The sequence below is a fragment of the Oncorhynchus kisutch genome, linkage group LG30 (assembly GCF_002021735.2).
Source record: "Oncorhynchus kisutch isolate 150728-3 linkage group LG30, Okis_V2, whole genome shotgun sequence".
Taxonomy (NCBI): Eukaryota; Metazoa; Chordata; class Actinopteri; order Salmoniformes; family Salmonidae; genus Oncorhynchus; species Oncorhynchus kisutch.
Genome location: NC_034203.2, coordinates 5,420,615 through 5,440,483, shown reverse-complemented (window position 1 = coordinate 5,440,483; position 19,869 = coordinate 5,420,615). Strand labels below are relative to the sequence as shown.

At 40.0% G+C, this 19,869-nt stretch overlaps 1 protein-coding gene across 2 annotated transcripts in view; it reads right to left on the bottom strand.

Annotated features, from left to right (window-relative positions):
* The window catches only part of klhl18 (kelch-like family member 18), a 69,946-nt gene extending 51,930 nt beyond the window's left edge, over positions 1-18,016 (bottom strand). The window contains exons 1-3 of one of the 2 annotated variants that reach the window (XM_020466713.2): positions 17,795-18,016; positions 13,967-14,097; positions 2,338-2,478 (exon numbers count right to left, since the gene is read on the bottom strand). In XM_020466713.2, the coding sequence (XP_020322302.1) occupies positions 2,338-2,478; positions 13,967-14,097; positions 17,795-17,929 (407 nt within the window). In that variant the 5' untranslated portion in view covers positions 17,930-18,016. The remainder of the gene's footprint in view (positions 1-2,337; positions 2,479-13,966; positions 14,098-17,794) is intronic. The other variant, XM_020466712.2, reaches the window with a different exon arrangement.
* Positions 18,017-19,869: the final 1,853 nt, after the last annotated feature.

The following is a 19,869-nucleotide window of genomic DNA, read 5'->3' as shown; positions in this document are numbered from 1 at the left end:
ATGGGATTGAGGTCAGGGCTTTGTGATGGCCACTCCAATACCTGGACTTTGTTGTCCTTAAGCCAATTTGCCACAACTTTGGGAGTATGCTTGGGGTCATTGTCCATTTGGAAGACCCAATTGCAAGACTGATGTCTTGAGATGTTGCTTCAATATATCTACATACTTATCCTACCTCATGATGCCATCTATTTTGTGAAGTGCACCAGTCCCTCCTGCAGCAAAGCACCCCCACAACATAATGCAGCCACCCCTGTGCTTCACGGTTGGCGATGGTGTTCTTCAGCTTGCAAGCCTCCCCCTTTTTCCTCCAAACATAACGATGGTCATTATGGCCAAACAGTTATATTTTTGTTTCATCAGACCAGAGGACATGTCTCCAAAAAAGTATGATCTTTGTCCCCATGTGCAGTTGCAAACCGTAACACAACTTCAAAATTTGCTACATAAGACTGAATCAAGGCGGTCGGTCGGTCACATATGTGGGAACTCCTTCAAGACAGTTAGAAAAGCATTCGTCATCAAGATGTATATCAAATATATATCTGTAGGCTAAATAAAGCCAAATTATTTTGTCCGGGAACATTGGGTGCAGTAAACAAAAAGACAAAACACAGCAGATTATGAAGTGGCCAGCCGACGTAAGAGGACGACGCACTTCTTTTGAGCCCAAAAACTGGCGCAAAAATTGTAGGAGGGAGGAAATCCCTCCACAGCTTAGAATGTTTAGTGTTATATATATATATATATATATATATATATAAAAACACAACAATCAAATATAAGAGGAAGGGCAGGCCAGCTGATAGAGGTGAGTCTTAAGGCCTGCTTTTACCTCTTGGTGACTGGAGGGCAGTATTGAGTAGCTTGGATGAATAAGGTGCCCAGAGTAAACTGCCTGCTATTATGGATATAATTGGTATATTTGGATAGAAAACACTGAAGTTTCTAAAACTGTTTGAATGATGTCTGTGAGTATAACAGAACTCATATGGCAGGCGAAAACCTGGCAAAAACCTGAGAAAAATCCACCAGGAAGTGGGAAATCTGAGGTTTTTTCAACTCATTGCCATTCCAATTTTCAATGTCTGTGGAGTCATTTTGCACTTCCTAAGGCTTCCACTAGAATGAGAGGGGATTGAGCCAGGTGTCTGGCAGAGTGCCATGGGCTTGTGTTCATGTGAGAGTTACCTCGTGTTCCATTGCTTTTCTACAGACAAAGGAATTCTCCGGTTGAAACATTACTGAAGATTTATAATAAAAACATCCTAAAGATTGATTCCATACTTCGTTTGTTTCTACGGACTGTAACGGAACTTTTTGGACTTTTCGTCCGACCTTTCCGCTGGACGCACGCGCGTCGTGAGTTTGGATATGTTAACCAAACGCGCTAACAAAAGGAGGTGTTTGGACATAAATGATGAACTTTATGGAACAAATCTAACATTTATTGTCGAACTGGGATTCCTGGGAGTGCATTCTGATGAAGATTATCAAAGGCAAGTAAATATTTATAATGCTATTTCTGACTAATGTTGACTACACAACATGGCGGATATCTTTATGGCAGATTAGATTATTGCATGGTATGCTTTTTCCGTAAAGTTGTTTTTAAATCTGACACAGCGGTTGCATTAAGGAGAAGTTTATCTAAAGTTATATAATAGTTGTATCTCTAATCAATGTTTATTTTGAGTATTTCTTAAAATTGATGTGGCTCTCTGAAAAAAATCACTGCATGTTTTGGAACTACTGAACATAACACGCCAATGTAAAATGAGATTTTGGGATATAAATATGCACTTTATCGAAGAAAACATACATGTATTGTGTAAGATGAGTGTCATCTGATGAAGATCAAAGGTTAGTGATTAATTTAATCTATATTTCTGCTTTTTGTGACTCCTCTCTTTGGCTGGGAAAATGGCTGTGATTTTTTGTGGCTTGGTGGTGCTTTTGCTGTAAAGCATTTTTTAAATCAGATACTGTGGCTGGATTAATGAGAATTTTATCTTTAAAATTGTGTAAAATACTTGTATGCTTGAGAAATTTTAATTATGAGTATGCTTGAGAAATTTTAATTGTGAGATTTTTGTTGTTTTGAATTTGGCGCCCTGCACTTTTGGCGGGCTGGGACGCTACCATCCCACATTTCCCAGAGAGATTAAATGACTCAGTGGTTTGAACAGCCCAAACGTGAAGTGAGGGAGAAAAAAGTTAAACAAGGTTCTCTCTTGATCAATCAATATAAATCAGCCAACACATGGCACATGCATTTACATTTTTCAAGGACCAATTAAATATGTGTGCGTGTATAATGCGTATGTGAAAACACACCTTTCCTGGAGGAAGGAGCAGCAGGCATCCTTGACATTCTGCAGCTGCAAAAAGCTGGCTCCAATCAGCAGGGACTGGACGTTCTGCTGGTCGATGGCCACATGGCCATTATACGCAAAATTGATCAAAGCTTCAAGTGCACTGCCAAGGGGGAAAAAGAAAGGACACCTGATGTAAGGGAGCAGCACTGTGGCCCAGTACAGAACCCCCACCCCCCCGATTAGTTTCTTTGGTAACACTTTACTTGACACCGTGTCATAACTGGCATAACCATGTCATAACAGCTGACAACTTGTCATTAGCGGTTATATGGTCATAACATTGTCTTGACATATTTAGACTTGTGACATATATTGCGTTAATTTATGGCTGGTTATGATACCTATATTAGAATGCCAAAACCTACCACACAAGGCAACACATTCCATTACACCATAGCATGTCATCAGTATGTTTATATTATACACTGCTCCAAAAAATTAAGGGAACACTAAAATAACACATCCTAGATCTTATTAAATACTTTTCTTTACATAGTTGAATGTGCTGACAACAAAATCTGTGCGGCCCCCCAAAGAAATGCCACCCCACACCATGACTGACCCACCGCAAAACCGGTCATGCTGGAGGATGTTGCAGGCAGCAGAACGTTCTCCACGGCGTCTCCAGACTGTCACGTCTGTCACATGTGCTCAGTGTGAACCTGCTTTCATCTGTGAAGAGCACAGGGCACCAGTGGCGAATTTGCCAATCTTGGTGTTCTCTGGCAAATGCCAAACGTCCTGCACGGTGTTGGGCTGTAAGCACAACCCCCACCTGTGGACGTCGGGCCCTCATTGAGTCTGTTTCTGACCGTTTGAGCAGACACATGCACATTTGTGGCCAGCTGGAGGTCATTTTGCAGGGCTCTGGCAGTGCTTCTCCTGCTCCTCCTTGCACAAAGGCGGAGGTAGCGGTCCTGCTGCTGGGTTGTTGCCATCCTACGGCCTCCTCCACGTCTCCTGATGTACTGGCCTGTCTTCTGGTAGCGCCTCCATGCTCTGGACACTACGCTGACAGACACAGGAAACCTTCTTGCCACAGCTCGCATTGATGTGCCATCCTGGATGAGCTGCACTACCTGAGCCACTTGTGTGGGTTGTAGACTCTGTCTCATGCTACCACTAGAATGAAAGCACCGCCAGCATTCAAAAGTGACCAAAACATCAGCCAGGAAGCATGGGAACTGAGAAGTGGTCTGTGGTCACCACCTGCAAGAACCACTCCTTTATTGGGGGTGTCTTGCTAATTGCCTATAATTTCCACCTGTTGTCTATTCCATTTGAACAACAGCATGTGAAATTTATTGTCAATGAGTGTTGCTTCCTAAGTGGACAGTTTGATTTCACAGAAGTGTGATTGACTTGGAGTTACATTGTGTTGTTTAAGTGTTCCCTTTATTTTTTTGAGCAGTGTAAATAATCTTCATACATCATTATAATTGCACACACATTGATGTCAGACATGCCCCGACCCCAATGTTCTGTTGCTGATGACTGGGCTGAACGCAGCAGCAGATTTCAGGAGCAGGACAAGACACCCTCTTTTATGATTGATATAAGGTTTGTATGTTCTAGGCCTATCTGGCTTACATGGTCATAATACTTCTTGACAGTGTCATAAAGTGTATTTTCTTAGTCCAAGTAAAGTGACAGGATGGTCACAGTGCTTTATGAAAGTGTCAAAGTGTATTTAACAAGTTATTTCAAATATTGACGAAAAAAACATGAAATCATTACAACAATAAAAAAAGGATTTAAGAAACAAACTTTCAAAACGAAAGGACATTTCTTGGCAAGGAAAAAACAGATTTGAATAAATGTGGGTTGACACTTATGTAGGTGTCACAAGCAGCCATAGAATAATGAAGTGATAATGCCAAAAGCCGGTGTTTGGAGGATATATTGGCAAGGGTGTTAGGCTCGAGACGATGTCGAGGGCCGACAAACCGTGCCAAAATATCCTCCAAACACCAGCTTTGAGGGCATTATCACTTTTATACAACAGGTTAATACACATTCTTCCTTCCAGAAGAAACAGATCAACACAAACTCGACACAAAGCTTCCAAAGTCGGCTAGTCGTTCGTTCTATTGGTTTGGTTGCCAAAGATGCAAACCAGGTTGTTCAGTCTTTTTGATCTGTATCTATAGACGCAATCAAGTCGTTTGTTCTAAATATTCCATTGCCATACTGGCTGGCAACATTCTTATCCCTCGATTGCTAGCGAGCCAACTACAGCTAACTGACAATTACGTCAAACAGTGCAGTCAGAATAACAACAAAGTAGCTGCATTGGCATTTGTTTTCTAATGATATTTGGATACATCCATAACAATGAGCTAATGAGGCGTGATTTCACCTGGTGTAGAAAATGTGCTCTCGTCAGGACACTGTTGTTCGAGAGCTAGCCAACAAAACAACAACTTCAAACTGAAGCTGGAAAGACTACACACTATCTGCACTTTGTTTTGTTTTACCTGTTTTCTATTGATCATTTTGTATATACAGTTGAAGTCGGAAGTTTACATACACCTTAGCAAAATACATTTAAACTCAGTTTTTCACAATTCCTGATATTTAATCCTAGTACAAATTCCCTGTTTAAGGTCAGTTTGGATCACCACGTTATTTCAAGAACGTGAAATGTCAGAATAATAGTAGAGAGAATGATTTATTTCAGGTTTTTATTTCTTTCATCACATTCCCGCTGGGTCAGAAGTTAACATACACCCACTTAGTATTTGGTAGCACTGCCTTTAAATTGTTTAACTTGGGTTAAACGTTTTGGGTAGCCTTCCACAAGCTTCCCACAATAAGTCGGGTGAATTTTGGCCCATTCCTCCTGACAGAGCTGGTGTAACTGGTGTAAGTCAGGTTTGTAGGCCTCCTTGCTCAGACCAGCTTTTTCAGTTCTGCCAACAAATTTTCCATGGGATTGAGGTCAGGGCTTTGTGATGGCCACTCCAATACCTAGACTTTGTTGTCCTTAAGCCATTTTGCCACAACTTTGGAAGTATGCTTGGGGTCATTGTCCAATTGGAGGAACCATTTGCGACCAAGCTTTAACTCAAGACTGATGGTCTTGAGAATTTGCGTCAATATATCCACATACTTACCTCATGATGCCATCTATTTTGTGAAGTGCCCCAGTCCCTCCTGCAGCAAAGCACCCCCACAACATGATGCTGCCACCCCTGTGCTTCACGGCTTGCAAGCCTCCCCCATTTTATTCCAAACATAATGATGGTCATTATGGACAAACAGTTCTATTTTTGTTTCATCAGACCAGAGGACATTTCTCCAAAAAGTACCATCTTTGTCCCCATGTGCAGTTGCAAACCGTAGTCTGGCTTTTTTATGCCGGTTTTGGAGCAGTGGCTTCTTCCTTGCTGAGCGGTCAGATTATATCGATATAGGACGCGTTTTACTGTGGATACAGATACTTTTGTACCGGTTTCCTCCAGCATCTTCACATGGTCCTTTGCTGTTGTTCAGGGATTGAGTTGCACTTTTTGCACCAAGGTACGTTCATCTCTAGGAGACAGTACGCGTCTCGTGTACTATTGTTTGTACAGATGAACGTGGTACCTTCAGGTGTTTGGAAATTGCTCCCAAGGATGAACCAGACTTGTGGAGGTCTACAATTGTTTTTATGAGGTCTTGGCTGATTTCTTTTGATTTTCCCATGATGTCAAGCAAAGAGGCACTGAGTTTGAAGGTAGGCCTTGAAATAGATCCACAGGTACAACTCCAATTGACTCAAATTATGTCAATTAGCCTATCAGAAGCTTCTAAAGCCATGACATCATTTTCTGGAATTTTCCAAGCTGTTTCAAGGCACAGTCAACTTAGTGTATGTAAACTTCTGACCCACTGTAATTATGATACAGTGAATTCTAAGTGAAATAATCTGTCTGTAAACAATTGTTGGAAAAATGACTCGTGTCATGCACAAAGTCGATGTCCTAACCGACTTGAAAAACTATAGTTTGTTAACTTCTTGCGTCGAGCAATCCCGTATCGTAATCATAGCCTCAAGCTCATTACCATAACCCAACGTTAACTATTCATGAAGATCGCAAATGAAATGAAAGAAATATATTCACTCACAAGCTTAGCCTTCTGTTAACAACACTGTCATCTCAGATTTTCAAAATATGCTTTTCAACCATAGCTACACAAGCATTTGTGTAAGAGTATTGATAGCCTAGCATAGCATTAAGCCTAGCATTCAGCAGGCAACATTTTCACAAAAACAAGAAAAGCATTCAAATAAAATAATTTACCTTTGAAGAACTTCGGATGTTTTCAATGAGACTTTCAGTTAGATAGCAAATGTTAATTTTTTCCAAAAATATTAATTGTGTAGGAGAAATCGCTCCATTTGTTCATCACATTTGGCTAAGAAAACCCCCTGAAAATTCAGTCATTACAACGCCAAACGTTTTTCCAAATGAACTCCATAATATCGACAGAAACATGGCAAACGTTGTTTAGAATCAATCCTCAAGGTGTTTTTCACATATCTATTCGATGATAAATCATTCGTGGCAGTTGGGTTTCTCCTCTGAAGCAAATGGAAAAATGCACGCGGCTGGAGATTACGCAATAATTTCGACGGAGGACACCAAGCGGGCACCTGGTAAATGTAGTCTCTTATGGTCAATCTTCCAATGATATGCCTACAAATACGTCACAATGCTGCAGACACCTTGGGGAAACGACAGAAAGTGTAGGCTCATTCCTGGCGCATTCACAGCCATATAAGGAGACATTGGAACACAGCGCCTTCAAAATCTGGGGCATTTCCTGTTTGAAATTTCATCTTGGTTTCGACTGTAGCATCAGTTATGTGGCACTCACAGATAATATATTTGCAGTTTTGGAAACGTCAGAGTGTTTTCTTTCCAAAGCTGTCAATTATATGCATAGTCGAGCATGTTTTCGTGACAAAATATCTTGTTTAAAACGGGAAAGTTTGTTTATCCAAAAATTTAAATAGCGCCCCCTATATCGAAGAAGTTAACAAGAAATTTGCTGAGTGGTTGAAAATCGAATTTTAATGACTCCAACCTAAGTGTATGTCAACTTCCGACTTCAACCATGTAGAACCATAAAAATTTGACTGATTCATGATTTTGAGCTGCCTCAGTCTCATCCCGACTCCCAGGACACGTTCATTACTATGGAATGGAATTTGAATATTGAAACAATGTTTCAATTGTCGGAGAGACAGACAGCAGGGTTTATACATATCTCCGCTGTTGAAAACTAAATGTTAGTTTAAAAGAAATGTGAGATAATGTCTAGATGCTTTTTATAGTGGAGATCAAGTTTATATATTGCCTAGCTGGGCTTAGTAGACAGTGGATTGAGCAGTCAGATGAAAGAGTAAATAGGCATGTTTTTGTTGTTGTTGTCTTTTACCCCCCTTTTCTCTCTTTGCTGCAACTTCCCAACGGGCTCCGGAGAGGTGAAGGTGGAGCGTCATGCGTCCTCTGAAACATAACCAGGAAGCCAGCAGCACCAATGTGTCAGAGGAAACACTTTTCAACTCGTGACGGGCTAGCCTCGCTCGTTAGAGAGCGATGAGCCAAGTAAAGCCCCACCGGCCAAACCCCTAATTTACAGCTGCACTGCTGTAAATAAAGTAAATAACTTTTCTATAATAATGGTCATTTTTCAAGTTCATTCTCTCTTCGACGCACCTGCAAGCTATCTGGAAGTTAGCCCAATGATTACAATTGTGTACTTGTGTGAAACATAGAGCTGGGCGATATGGCCAAAATATATCACGGTATTTTCCAAATTTGTTACAGTACGGGCGGTATTTGATAATATTTTATGTTTTTGATTAAAAGTACACAATTAGATTTATGAGTAGTGTGTGACCCTAGCGAGGCAACACATATATTGTAAGTCTTTCTCCATTCTGATTGTTTTATACTGTTCAATTCAACTTCAACCAAAAATAATTACCTGCATTTCTGCACTCATTTGAGAATTTCTACACTGCTACGTAGTAGGTTTGCACAATATGGGCAAAAAAGGCCTTATTTTTAACCAAATGTTGAACTTGCAATTTGACTTGCGATTTATATCAAAACACTTGGGTGAACTGTTGGAATCATGGAAATTGAATGTTATTCTAATTCTATAGTACACTCGTAAATACGTCAATTATATAATACGTAAAATAATATAAATAATAGTGGGCCTTACCATAAAATGCTTACTTACAAGCACTTAACCAACAGTTCAAGAAGAGTAGGGGTGCAAAGGGTCGGAAACCTGACGGTAAATTTCCTGAAATTTACCAAAATTTTCCATGGGAAGTTAAGCCCGGGAATTTTGCTTAAATTCATCAAAAAGTTAGCTAATAACAGTGAACCTTTTTTTGTGGGATACACAAGGCAATTCTAGGTCTTGTGGCATATTTGAGTTAAACAATCCCCAATTCAATGGAATTGCAACCCTCTGCATGCACAGTGCATTCTTTCATCACACGTACAGCTGATTCTCAAGATCTTGCACACTAATGAGATGCTATTGAGCCCACACTACTACACTGTCTGAGCCAAGGACTACATGCTTTCTGGTAAGTTTTGGTTACAATACAGGGTGGGGTGAATATATTTGATATGACATACATGATTTTTTGTTAATAACCTCTTGGTGTTAGGGGGCAGTATTTTCATTTTTGGAGAAAAAAACGTTCCCGTTTTAAACGGGATATTTTGTCAGGAAAAGATGCTAGAATATGCATATAAATTGAAAGCTTTCGATAGAAAACACTAACGTTTCCAAAACTGTAAAGATATTGTCTGTGAGTATAACAGAACTGATGTTGCAGGCGAAAGCCTGAGAAAATCCGGAAGTGCCCCAGGTTTTGAAAGCGCTGCATTCCAATGACTCCCTATTCAGCTGTGAATGTACCATCAACGAGCTTACACTTTCTACGTATTCCCCAAGGTGTCTACAGCATTGTGACGTAGTTTTACGCATTTCTGTTGAAGAATAGCCGTAGGCAGCCACATTGCGTAAGTGGTCACATGGTGGCTCCGAGAGAGATTCTCGCGTAAAATACAGAGGTAGCTATTACTCCAGAGTCAGAGTGAAAAATGAATTGTCCCGACTGATATATTATCGAATAGATATTAGAAAAACACCTTGAGGATGGATTCTAAACAACGTTTGCCATGTTTCTGTCGATATTATGGAGTGAATTTTGAATATTTTTCGGCGTTGTGGTGACCGCAATTTCCAGGCGATTTCTCAGCTAAACGTGAAGAACAAACAGAGCTATTTCGGCGACAAAAATAATATTTTTGGAAAAAAGGAACATTTGCGAACTAACTGGGAGTCTCGTGAGTGAAACCATCCGAAACTCAAAGGTAAACGATTTAATTTGATTGCTTTTCTGATTTCCGTGACAAGGTTGCCTGCTGCTAGCAAGGTGATAAACTTACACAAATGCTTGTCTAGCGTTGGCTGTAAAGCAAAAGGCTAAGCTGTGTTCCAACATATTTCACTTGTGATTTTCATGAATAGGAAGATTTTCTAGGAAGATTTATGTCCGTTGCGTTATGCTAATTAGTGTCAGATGATGATAGCGGTCCCGTTCACGGGCTGGGTGTCACTACAGGTTAACTAGTAAATAGTAGCCAACAGTAAAGTGTGTTTAAATTATTTCTAACTTGTTACCAATTTCTGCTAGTTGTTTTTTGCTACCATGTGGGTTTTAGCTTGCTTGAGCCTGCAAACTGAGGAGTGTTAAATTCACCTGTTTCCATACATGTTTCATTTTTAAAAATGTATCTTACAAAGTAGTTGTTTAATCTAACTGCTTAACTATATCTGTACATGGAATTTATATTTTTTTCTTCTAATCTTTACAGGAAAATGCCACAGGCACTATCTGATGTGTGGAGACATTTCACTGCAGCTAATGTAGAAGGAAAAGCTGTGTACATTTGCAAATATTGTGCCAAATCATATGTGAAGAATGCAAAAAAGATGCAGAATCATCTGGCCAAGTGCATAAAGTTTCCTCAGCGCTCACGTAGTCAGAGAAATGCTGATGAAGGTCTTGCTCGAGCTGTGTATGCAACTGGTTCAACTCTGATGCTCACAGACAATGTGTATTGGAAGAGATTTCTGAATGTTCTTCACCTAGCATACACCCCTCCAACCAGACATGCTTTATTTACAAATTTGCTGTATGAAGAGTTCAACAATCAATCAAATGTATTTATAAAGCCCTTCTTACATCAGCTGATGTCACAAAATGCTGCACAGAAACCCAGCCTAAAACCCCAAACAGCAAGCAATGCAGGTGTAGAAGCACGGTGGCTAGGGAAAACTCCCTAGAAAGGCCAAAACCTAGGAAGAAACCTAGAGAGGAACCAGGCTGTGGGGTGGCCAGTCCTCTTCTGGCTGTGCCGGGTGGAGATTATAACAGAACATGGCCAAGATGTTCAAATGTTCATAGATGACCAGCAGGGTCAAATAATAATGATCACAGTGGTTGTAGAGGGTGCAACAGGTCACCCGTTGGAGTGGTGTTGTCATCATGTTTGACAGTCTCCTGGAGGGGGAGGAGTCTCTCCAAGAAATGGCCATATCACAGTCTGCCGATATGGACAGCCCCATCAAGAGGATCCTCCTGGATTATGTATTTTGGGAGAGTGGTAAGCAGCTTAAAACTCCTGAAATCTATAGCAGTAGCCATTGCACGGATTGAGGGAGACAATGCCATCCTGTATGAAGTTCAGACTCTGCTCAGATGTAAGAGAAGAAATCCATACTGCCCTGCCCACTTCACTGTTACTCCAAGCAGAGGAAACAGCAGTTCTGAAATACATAAAAAAGTGTGAAGACTTCTGCCTGAAGCCCATACATGCCACAGCGTACATGTTGGACCCCAAGTATGCTAGCAAGAGCATCATGTCTGGTGCAGAGATCAACAATTCCTATGGTGTCATCAAGGTTCTTGGCAGTCTGGCGATGTACACTTCCAAGCAAGGGATTTGGAGATGCAATATAGCAGTAATACCAACATCTCATCAGCCACCTGGTGGAAGGGACTTTGTGGAGCTGAGGTTCTTTCCCCTGTTGCCTCCATCATCCTCCAAATCACACCAACATGAGCCGCCTCAGAGTGCAACCGGTCCTTGTTTGGGAACACACACACACCAAAGCACGCAACAGGCTGACCAATACAAAGGTTGAAAGATTGGTGGCCATCCGGGTAAAATTGGAGCCTGACAACAAGCCATCCAGGTTGGAAAGTGACAGTGAAGATGAGGCCTCAGGGTCTGATGTTCAAGAAGTGAACATTGAGGAGGTCCAGGGAGAAGACAAGGAACCCTGAAGACAAACAAAGCTATAGTTTCTCGACTATTATTTTACAGATGCATGTTGAAAATGTTTTTGGGAGATGCGATGGATCAATGGGGATCATTCAATATTCCCTTTCTTTTGTTGTTCAGTGAAATCATCTCATGTGAAAGTCAATTCATGTAATTCAAGTTAAATTCTTAAATTTTTTTATTTTATTTCTATTGGAAGGATTTAATCATTTGTAATTATGTCTACTCATGGTAAGGTAAAAGATTTATGTTTGTCTCCATATGATATTGTAAATCTATCCAATGAAAAAAACATTGACATTTAAATGGTATTAATAGTTTCCACCTCTGAATATTCCCCAAAATGTGCAGCCCTAAAGAAGAGTTAAGAAAATATTAACCAAATAAACGAAAGTAAAAAATAATAACTGTGTTCTCGCTTTGAGGCAAGCAACACTGAAGCATGCAATGAGAACACAAGCTTTTCTGGACGACTGGCTGATCTCGGTCTCCATAGCCAATGTGAGCAAGACCTTTAAACAGGTCAATATTCAAAAAGCTGCAGGGCCAGACAGATTACCAGGATGTGTACCCAAAGCATGCAAGGACCAACTGGCATGTCTCTTCACTGACATCTTCAACCTCTCCCTGGCCGAGTCTGTAATACCTACATGTTTCAAGCAGACCACCATAGTCCCTGTTCCCAAGATAGTGAAGGTAACCTGCATTAATGATTAATTCCCCGTAGCACTCACGTCGGTAGCCATGAAGTGCTTTGATGGCTCACAACACCATCATGACAGAAACCCTAGACCCACTCCAATTCGCATACCGCCTCAACAGATCCACAGATGACGGAGTCACACTCCACACTGCCCTTTTCAACCTGGACAAAAGGAACACCTATGTGAGAATGGTATTCATTGACTAGAACAACATAGTGGACCACAAAGCTAAGGACACCTCCATCTGCAAGTGGATCCTGGTGGTAAGGGTAGGCAACAACACATCTGCCACTCTGATTCTCAACACTGGGGCCCCTCAGGGGTGCGTGCTTAGTCCCCTCCTGTACTCCATGTTCACTTACGACTGCTTGGTCAAGCACAACACCATCATTAAATTTGCTGACGACACAACAATGGTAGGCCTGATCACCGACAATGATGAGCCTATTCCCCCTCAGGAAACTGAAAAGATTTGGCATGGGTCCCCCGAAGTTCTACAGCTGCACCATCGAGAGCATCCTGACCGGTTGCATTACCGCATGGTATGGCAACTGCTCGGCATCTGACCGGAAGGCAATTCAGAGGGTAGTGCATAGCCCAGTACATCACTGGGGCCAAGCTTCCTGACATCCAAGACCTAAAAATTGTCAAAGACTCCAGTCACCCAAGTCATAGACTGTTCTCTCTGCTACCGCACGGCAAGCGATACCAGAGCACCAAGTCTAGGACCAAAAGGCTCCTTAACAGCTTCTTCCCCCAATCCATAAGAATGCTGAACAACTAAACTAATCAAATGGCCACACGGACTAATTACATTGAACACCCCACCCCCCTTTGTTTTTACACTGTAAAAGTTACAGATCTGTCATTCTCATTGAAAGCAAGTTTCAAAAGTGGTAGGTATGTTCTATGTGTGCTATTTCTATGCTTCCAGTTCTTCCTTTTAGTTTTTGCGTCTTTTACTTTCGGTTTTGTACACCAGCTTCAAACAGCTGAAAACACAATATTTCACAGTGGTTTAGATTGTGCAATGATTCTCTACATTATACTAGTTTGTTTTGTCACTGACTGAAATTAGGAGAACTATTAAAATTTTTGCAACCAGGAAATGGCGGAGCAATTTCTGCATAGTGCATCTTTAAAACAGGTCAATTTTACAGAAAAAGCACTTAGCCTACTTTGAACATTTTGGAACATGGTTTGCATTGTTAGGTGATCAGCAGAAAATTTGTGAATTGTCAAAATAACGCACTTACATAACTTGAAACATCCTGTGTGCACGACTTCAGCGATTAATTTTCAAAAGGCGATAATAACGTTGTAACTGATTTTAAATGTGTTATTACAATGATTAATATTGGCTAAGGTGATGGGTTGTTTCTGGTCCAGCCAATACACCTGCCCCTCGAACATCTCATTCCAAATGGGCATTAATATGGAGATGTTTCACCTTTGCTGCTATAACAGCCTCCACTCTCAGTGCTGCTGAGTGAGTAGGCTATAGAGGCCTTACCTAGGGTCCATCCCTTGCATTACAATCTCATCTTGCTTGCACTCTACCATGTCATTCGTAAACATGGCATGGAAGTAAGGGATGGAGGCAGCCAGAACAATCCTGTGGGCGCTGAACTTGTGGTCTCCAACCTGTAAGGGCGATACAAGCAAGTGATTTAGTCCAGACATGGGTCAAATACATGTTCCATACGGTAGAATGGAACAAACAGAATAGCATCAAAAGGGTGCATACTCCTGAGCTAAATCAAGCCCACCTCAAGTGCATTCATTTGAGAGAATTGTAATACAGTTGAAGTCGGAAGTTTACATACACTTATGATGGAGTCATTAAAACTCGTTTTTCAACCACTCCACAAATTTCATGTTGACAAACTATAGTTTGTGCATGACAAGTAATTTTTCTAACAATTGTTTACAGACAGATTATTTAACTTACAATTAACTGTATAACAATTCCAGTTGGTCAGAAGTTTACATACACTAAATTGACTGTGCCTTGAAACAGCTTGGAAAATTCCAGAAAATGATGTCATGGCTTTATAAGTTGATAGACTAATTGACATCATTGGAGTCAATTGGAGGTGTACCTGTGGATGTATTTCAAGGCCTACCTTCAAACTCAGTGCTTGACATCATGGGAAAATCAAAAGAAATCAGCCAATACCTCAGAAAAAAAATTGTAGACCTCCACAAGTCTGGTTCATCCTTGGGAGCAATTTCTAAACGCCTGAAGGTACCATGTTCATCTGTACAAACAATAGTACGCAATTATAAACACCATGGGACCATGCAGCGGTCAAACCTCTAGGGAAGGAGACGCGTTCTGTCTCCTAGAGATGAACGTACCTTGGTGCGAAAAGTGCAAATCAATCCCAGAACAACAGCAAAGGACCACGTGAAGATGTTGGAGGAAACAGGTACAAAAGTACAAAAGGTACAAAAGTATCTATATCCAGAGTAAAACGAGTCATATATAACCTGAAAATCCACTCAGCAAGGAAGAAGCCACTGCTCCAAAACCGGCATAAAAAAGCCAAACTACGGTTTGCAACTGCACATGGGGACAAATATCGTACTTTTTGGCGAAATGTCCTCAGGTTTGATGCAACTAAAATAGAACTGTTTTGCCATAATGACCATTATGGCTTGCAGGCTTGCAAGCCAAAGAACATCATCCCAAACGTGGAGCACGGGGGTGGCAGCATCATGGTGTGGGGGTGCTTTGCTGCAGGAGGGACTGGTGCACTTCACAAAATAGATGGCATCATGAGGCAGGAAAATTACGTGGATATAGTGAAGCAACATCTCAAGATGTCAGTCAGGAAGTTAAAGCTTTGTCACAAATGGGTCTTCAAAATCGACAATGACCCTAAGCATACTTCCAAAGTTGTGACAAATTGGCTTAAGGACAACAAAGTCAAGGTATTGGAGTGGCCATCACTAAGCCCTGACCGCAATCCCATAGAAAATGTGTGAGCAGAACTGAAACAGCGTGTGCGAGAAAGGAGGCCTACAAATGTGCGAGCAAGGAGGCCTAAAAAAAAAAGACTCAGTTACACTAACTTATTGTGGAAGCTTGTGGAAGGCTACCTGAAATGTTTGACCCAAGTTAAACCATTTAAAGGCAATGCTACCAAATACTAATTGAGTGTATGTCAATTCTGAACCACCGGGAATGAGGAAAGAAATAAAAGCTGAAATAAATCATTCTCTCTACTATTATTCTGACACGTCAAATTCTTAAAATAAAGTGGTGACCCTAACTGACCTAAAGACAGGGAATTTTTACTCTGATTAAATGTCAGGAATTGTGAAAAACTGAGTTTAAATTTATTTGGCTAAGGTGTATGTAAACTTCCGACTTCAACTGTAATCAGAACTTAATGTCACCTTTAACCATTGCTTTCCCCTTGGCGACACCAACATAAGACTATAGCCTATTGTATTCATTATCAGTGGTGTGGAGTACTTAAGTAAAAATACTAGTACTACTTAAGTAATTTTTTGTGGTATCTGTACTATACTATTTATATTTTTCAACTTTTACTTCACTACATTCCTAAAGGAAATAATGTACTTTTTACTCCATACATTTTGCGTGACACCTAAAAGTACTCGTTACATTGTGAATGCTTAGCAGGACAGGAAAATGGTCCAATTCGCGCACAAGACAACATATGGTTATCCCTTCTGCCTCTGATCTGGCGGACTCACTAAACACAAATGCACCTTTTGTAAATTATGTCTGAGTGTTGGAGAGTGCCCCTGGCTATCAATACATGTTAAAAACAAGAAAATGGTGCCACCTGCTTTGGTTAATAGAAGGAATTTCAAATGCTTTACACTTTTACGAAATGTTTGCAATTACATTTACTTTTGATACTTAAGTATATTTAGAACCAAATACTTTTAGACTTTTACTTAAGTAGTATTTTACTGAGTGACTTTTACTTTAGTAACTTTGTATTAAGGTGTATATACTTTTACTCAAGTATGACAATTGAGTACTTTTCCCACCACTGTTCATTGGGGTAATTATTTGAGAAATGTGTGTTTATTTTATATGAAAAACTATAAAATCAAAAGAGACATCTTGCATGAGGTGGGTGCACTGACTGTTATGCCTAACCAATACCAAGGTCAAGGCATGAAGTCGCCTTCATGTAGGGCATGCAGTGCAGGTCTTGTTAAAGAGAAAGTGCACTAATGGAAGCCAGAGTGAAGGCTCGCTGGAGGTGATGCGTTACAGATAAAGATGAAATTCCCAAGGGCTTCAGAATATGGTCCAGTAGATATCTAGGCTACAGGACAGTACACTGCAGCTTATCATAATGATGGTGCTTATTAATAGGGCAGGTGCATCACGTGGGAGGGCCTGAAGAGCGAATATATAACTGCTGTTTCCATGTTCCCTGACAAAGGTCCAACTGACCACATGCAATGTGAACGTTTAGGTGATGCTGCAGGTGTTAAAGCCACAGATTTTAGGACAATTAACAGTCAGCTCGAGGTTTGTGAAGATACACGGGCAATGGCTGGTTAGTCATGTTAATTTGATTCAATAATACCGCAATCTGAGATAACAATGGTCAGTAGTCCATAGTTGTCTGAAAGCAAGGCATACTTGACTAGCTACGTTATATTATTCTAATTCAGCAGGGCTGTGTATTGTATACGTTAGTAAGCAGTTGGCCAAGTCTTGCTTGAGAGGCCATTACTATAGCTAGCTAGGCACCAGGGGTGAGTTTCCCCAAAAAACAAACAGTCAAGTGAAGATGACCTTTACGTTTTAGGTAAACGTACACCCAATTAGTGTGCTGCTTCGCCATCACAGCAACAAAAAAATGTTTTAACTTGCAGCATTGGCAGTAACGTTAACGACTTCAGTAGGTGCTAACAGTAGTTCTCTCTATACAACCCAATAACTAACGAAGTAAAACTCCCTCTGGCTAAAGCTTTTATTGGTTCTTCCGGACGTAGGGTGAGTCTGCTAGCACGTTGGGCGGTCAAATCGTGTATAACACTACTATGACATTTGAAAGGGAAGGGCGAAATGTGTTAGATAACTAACGTTACTTATTTGGCACGATAATCGCGACTTATACATTCATATATTTACAGTCAGTAGCTAGCTATGCTGCTTAGCCAATAACTTACCTAGGCTAGAGCTTTATATGTACAAATAGAAGCCTCTGCAGCTAGCTTGCTAAAGTTATTTAGCTAGCTTGCCTCAATTCTATTGATAGCTAGTTAGCCGGCTGGCTATTTTCTCAAAGTAAGTTACTGTAGTGCGCTTGGCGAGCTACTAGGCTAACTCCACACATACCTTCAGGGTGACATCGCAGAGTTTCCCTTGCCTTCTGATCTCCTCCATAACAGCATATCCACGACCTGGTAAATCGTGGACTGAAAAATGCATCAAATCCTCCAGTTCTTCATATATCATATCACCCATCGTCATTGAGGAAAAGATAAATAATGAAAACGCCTAACAATGGGGAACTGAACGACTCGAGACACCGTAGTAGGAATATTCTCCAATCCACTAGTTTTTTTTATTTTTTATTTATTTTTTTTTTTTTTTTTTTTTTTTTTTTTTTTTTTTTTTTTTTTTTTTTATTAACAACAAATCAATACATAAAGCACATGAGGGAACACAAGCATACATAGATTACAAATAATAGACAATCGAGCTAGGGGGTACAATATCACATTACAATTACACAAGGACCTTAAGGGACATGCATATACTTACAATTCTAACAGCTTTTTTGTTAGTAGAGCATTTAACCGTCTTAAAATACAGTTCAATTTCTTTTTGTAGGGTACGAAAATGTGGTTTTCTGTTTGTAAATTTACATTTGTGTATATGAAATTTGGCCAAAAGAATAATGAAATTAATTACATAAAAATGATTCCGCTTATTTCTATTGTATGTAAAGAATCCAAACAGTACATCTCTCCACAATAGTGTAAAATCTTCATAAATGTGTTCAATTATAAACCTACTGATGTCTTGCCACAGTTTTCTTACATGCATACAATGCCAAAAAAGATGCACAACTGTTTCTGGGTGGTCATTACAAAAGGAGCAATTTGAGTTGATGTTTTCCTTAAACTTCTTCATATAGTGGTTGGCAGGATAATATTTATGAATAATTTTAAAGGAAATTTCCTTAATTTTGTTAACAAGTAGGTATGTTTGTGGCAACATCCAAACTTTTTTCCAACAGATATTATCAATAAATCCATTCCAATAAGGCATGACATAAGGTATAGATACAACATCCTGCTGAAACAAGGATCGTATCGCTCTGTTGTTGAATGGACCAAAAGAGAAACAAATCTTTCCTACTGATGAGTCAACAGGGTCAATAGAAGGTAGGCTCTGAGGGTCAGGTCTTGACATGTTCCTGAATAACATAGCAACACCTGAGGGAATGGCATCTAAAACAATTGCAAAATCTTTAGGTGTTACAGGGACCTTGTAAAGTGATAAGAATTCTTTATAACTGAGTAAAAAACCCTCTGCATTTACCAGTTGGCTCACCAATAGGATATTATTTCTGAACCAATATTCTAAAAACAGAGAGGTATTTTTATACAATATATCCCGATTATTCCATATATAATATCTGTGTGGAGAAAAATTGTGTTTATAAATTAAGGACCATGACAAGAAAACCTGCCGATGAAAAGCAGAAAGTTTCACTGGAACTTTGTCAATATTATAATTGCAAAACAACATGAAGTTAAGGCCACCAAAAGTAGAGAAGACATGATGAGGAATAAAATTCCAGATAGAAGTGGGTCTTCTTAGGAATTGTTTTATCCAAATGATCTTGAAAGTATTATTTAAAGTAGTAAAATCCAGAAAATTCAGTCCACCATTCTCATAAGTGTTCATTACAACAGTTTTCCTAATGTAATGGGTACGGTTTCTCCAAAGAAAGTTGAAAAGCATCTGGTCTATCTCCTTGCTTATTTTACGGTCAAGATATAAAGATAGAGCACCATATGTTAGTCTAGAGATACCTTCAGCCTTGGTTATCAGGACTCTACCTTTTAAAGATAAGTCCCTCTGTAGCCATTGATTTAGTTTCTTCTGGGTTTTTTTAATAAGAGGGTTAAAATTTAGTAAGCCTCTAGACTTCTGATCCTTTGTAATGGTTATGCCTAAATATGTAAGTTCTTCTTTTACTGGAATACCATAATATGAAGGTGTCACACAATCTTTGACAGCCATGAGTTCACATTTCTTAATGTTAAGATATAGACCAGACGCTTTGGAAAAGGATTGTATCACATTGATCGATATGGGAATTTGGTTAGCGTCTTTCAGAAAAAGTGTAGTATCGTCAGCCAGCTGGCTTATAATAATTTCTTTACCAGCTATGGAAA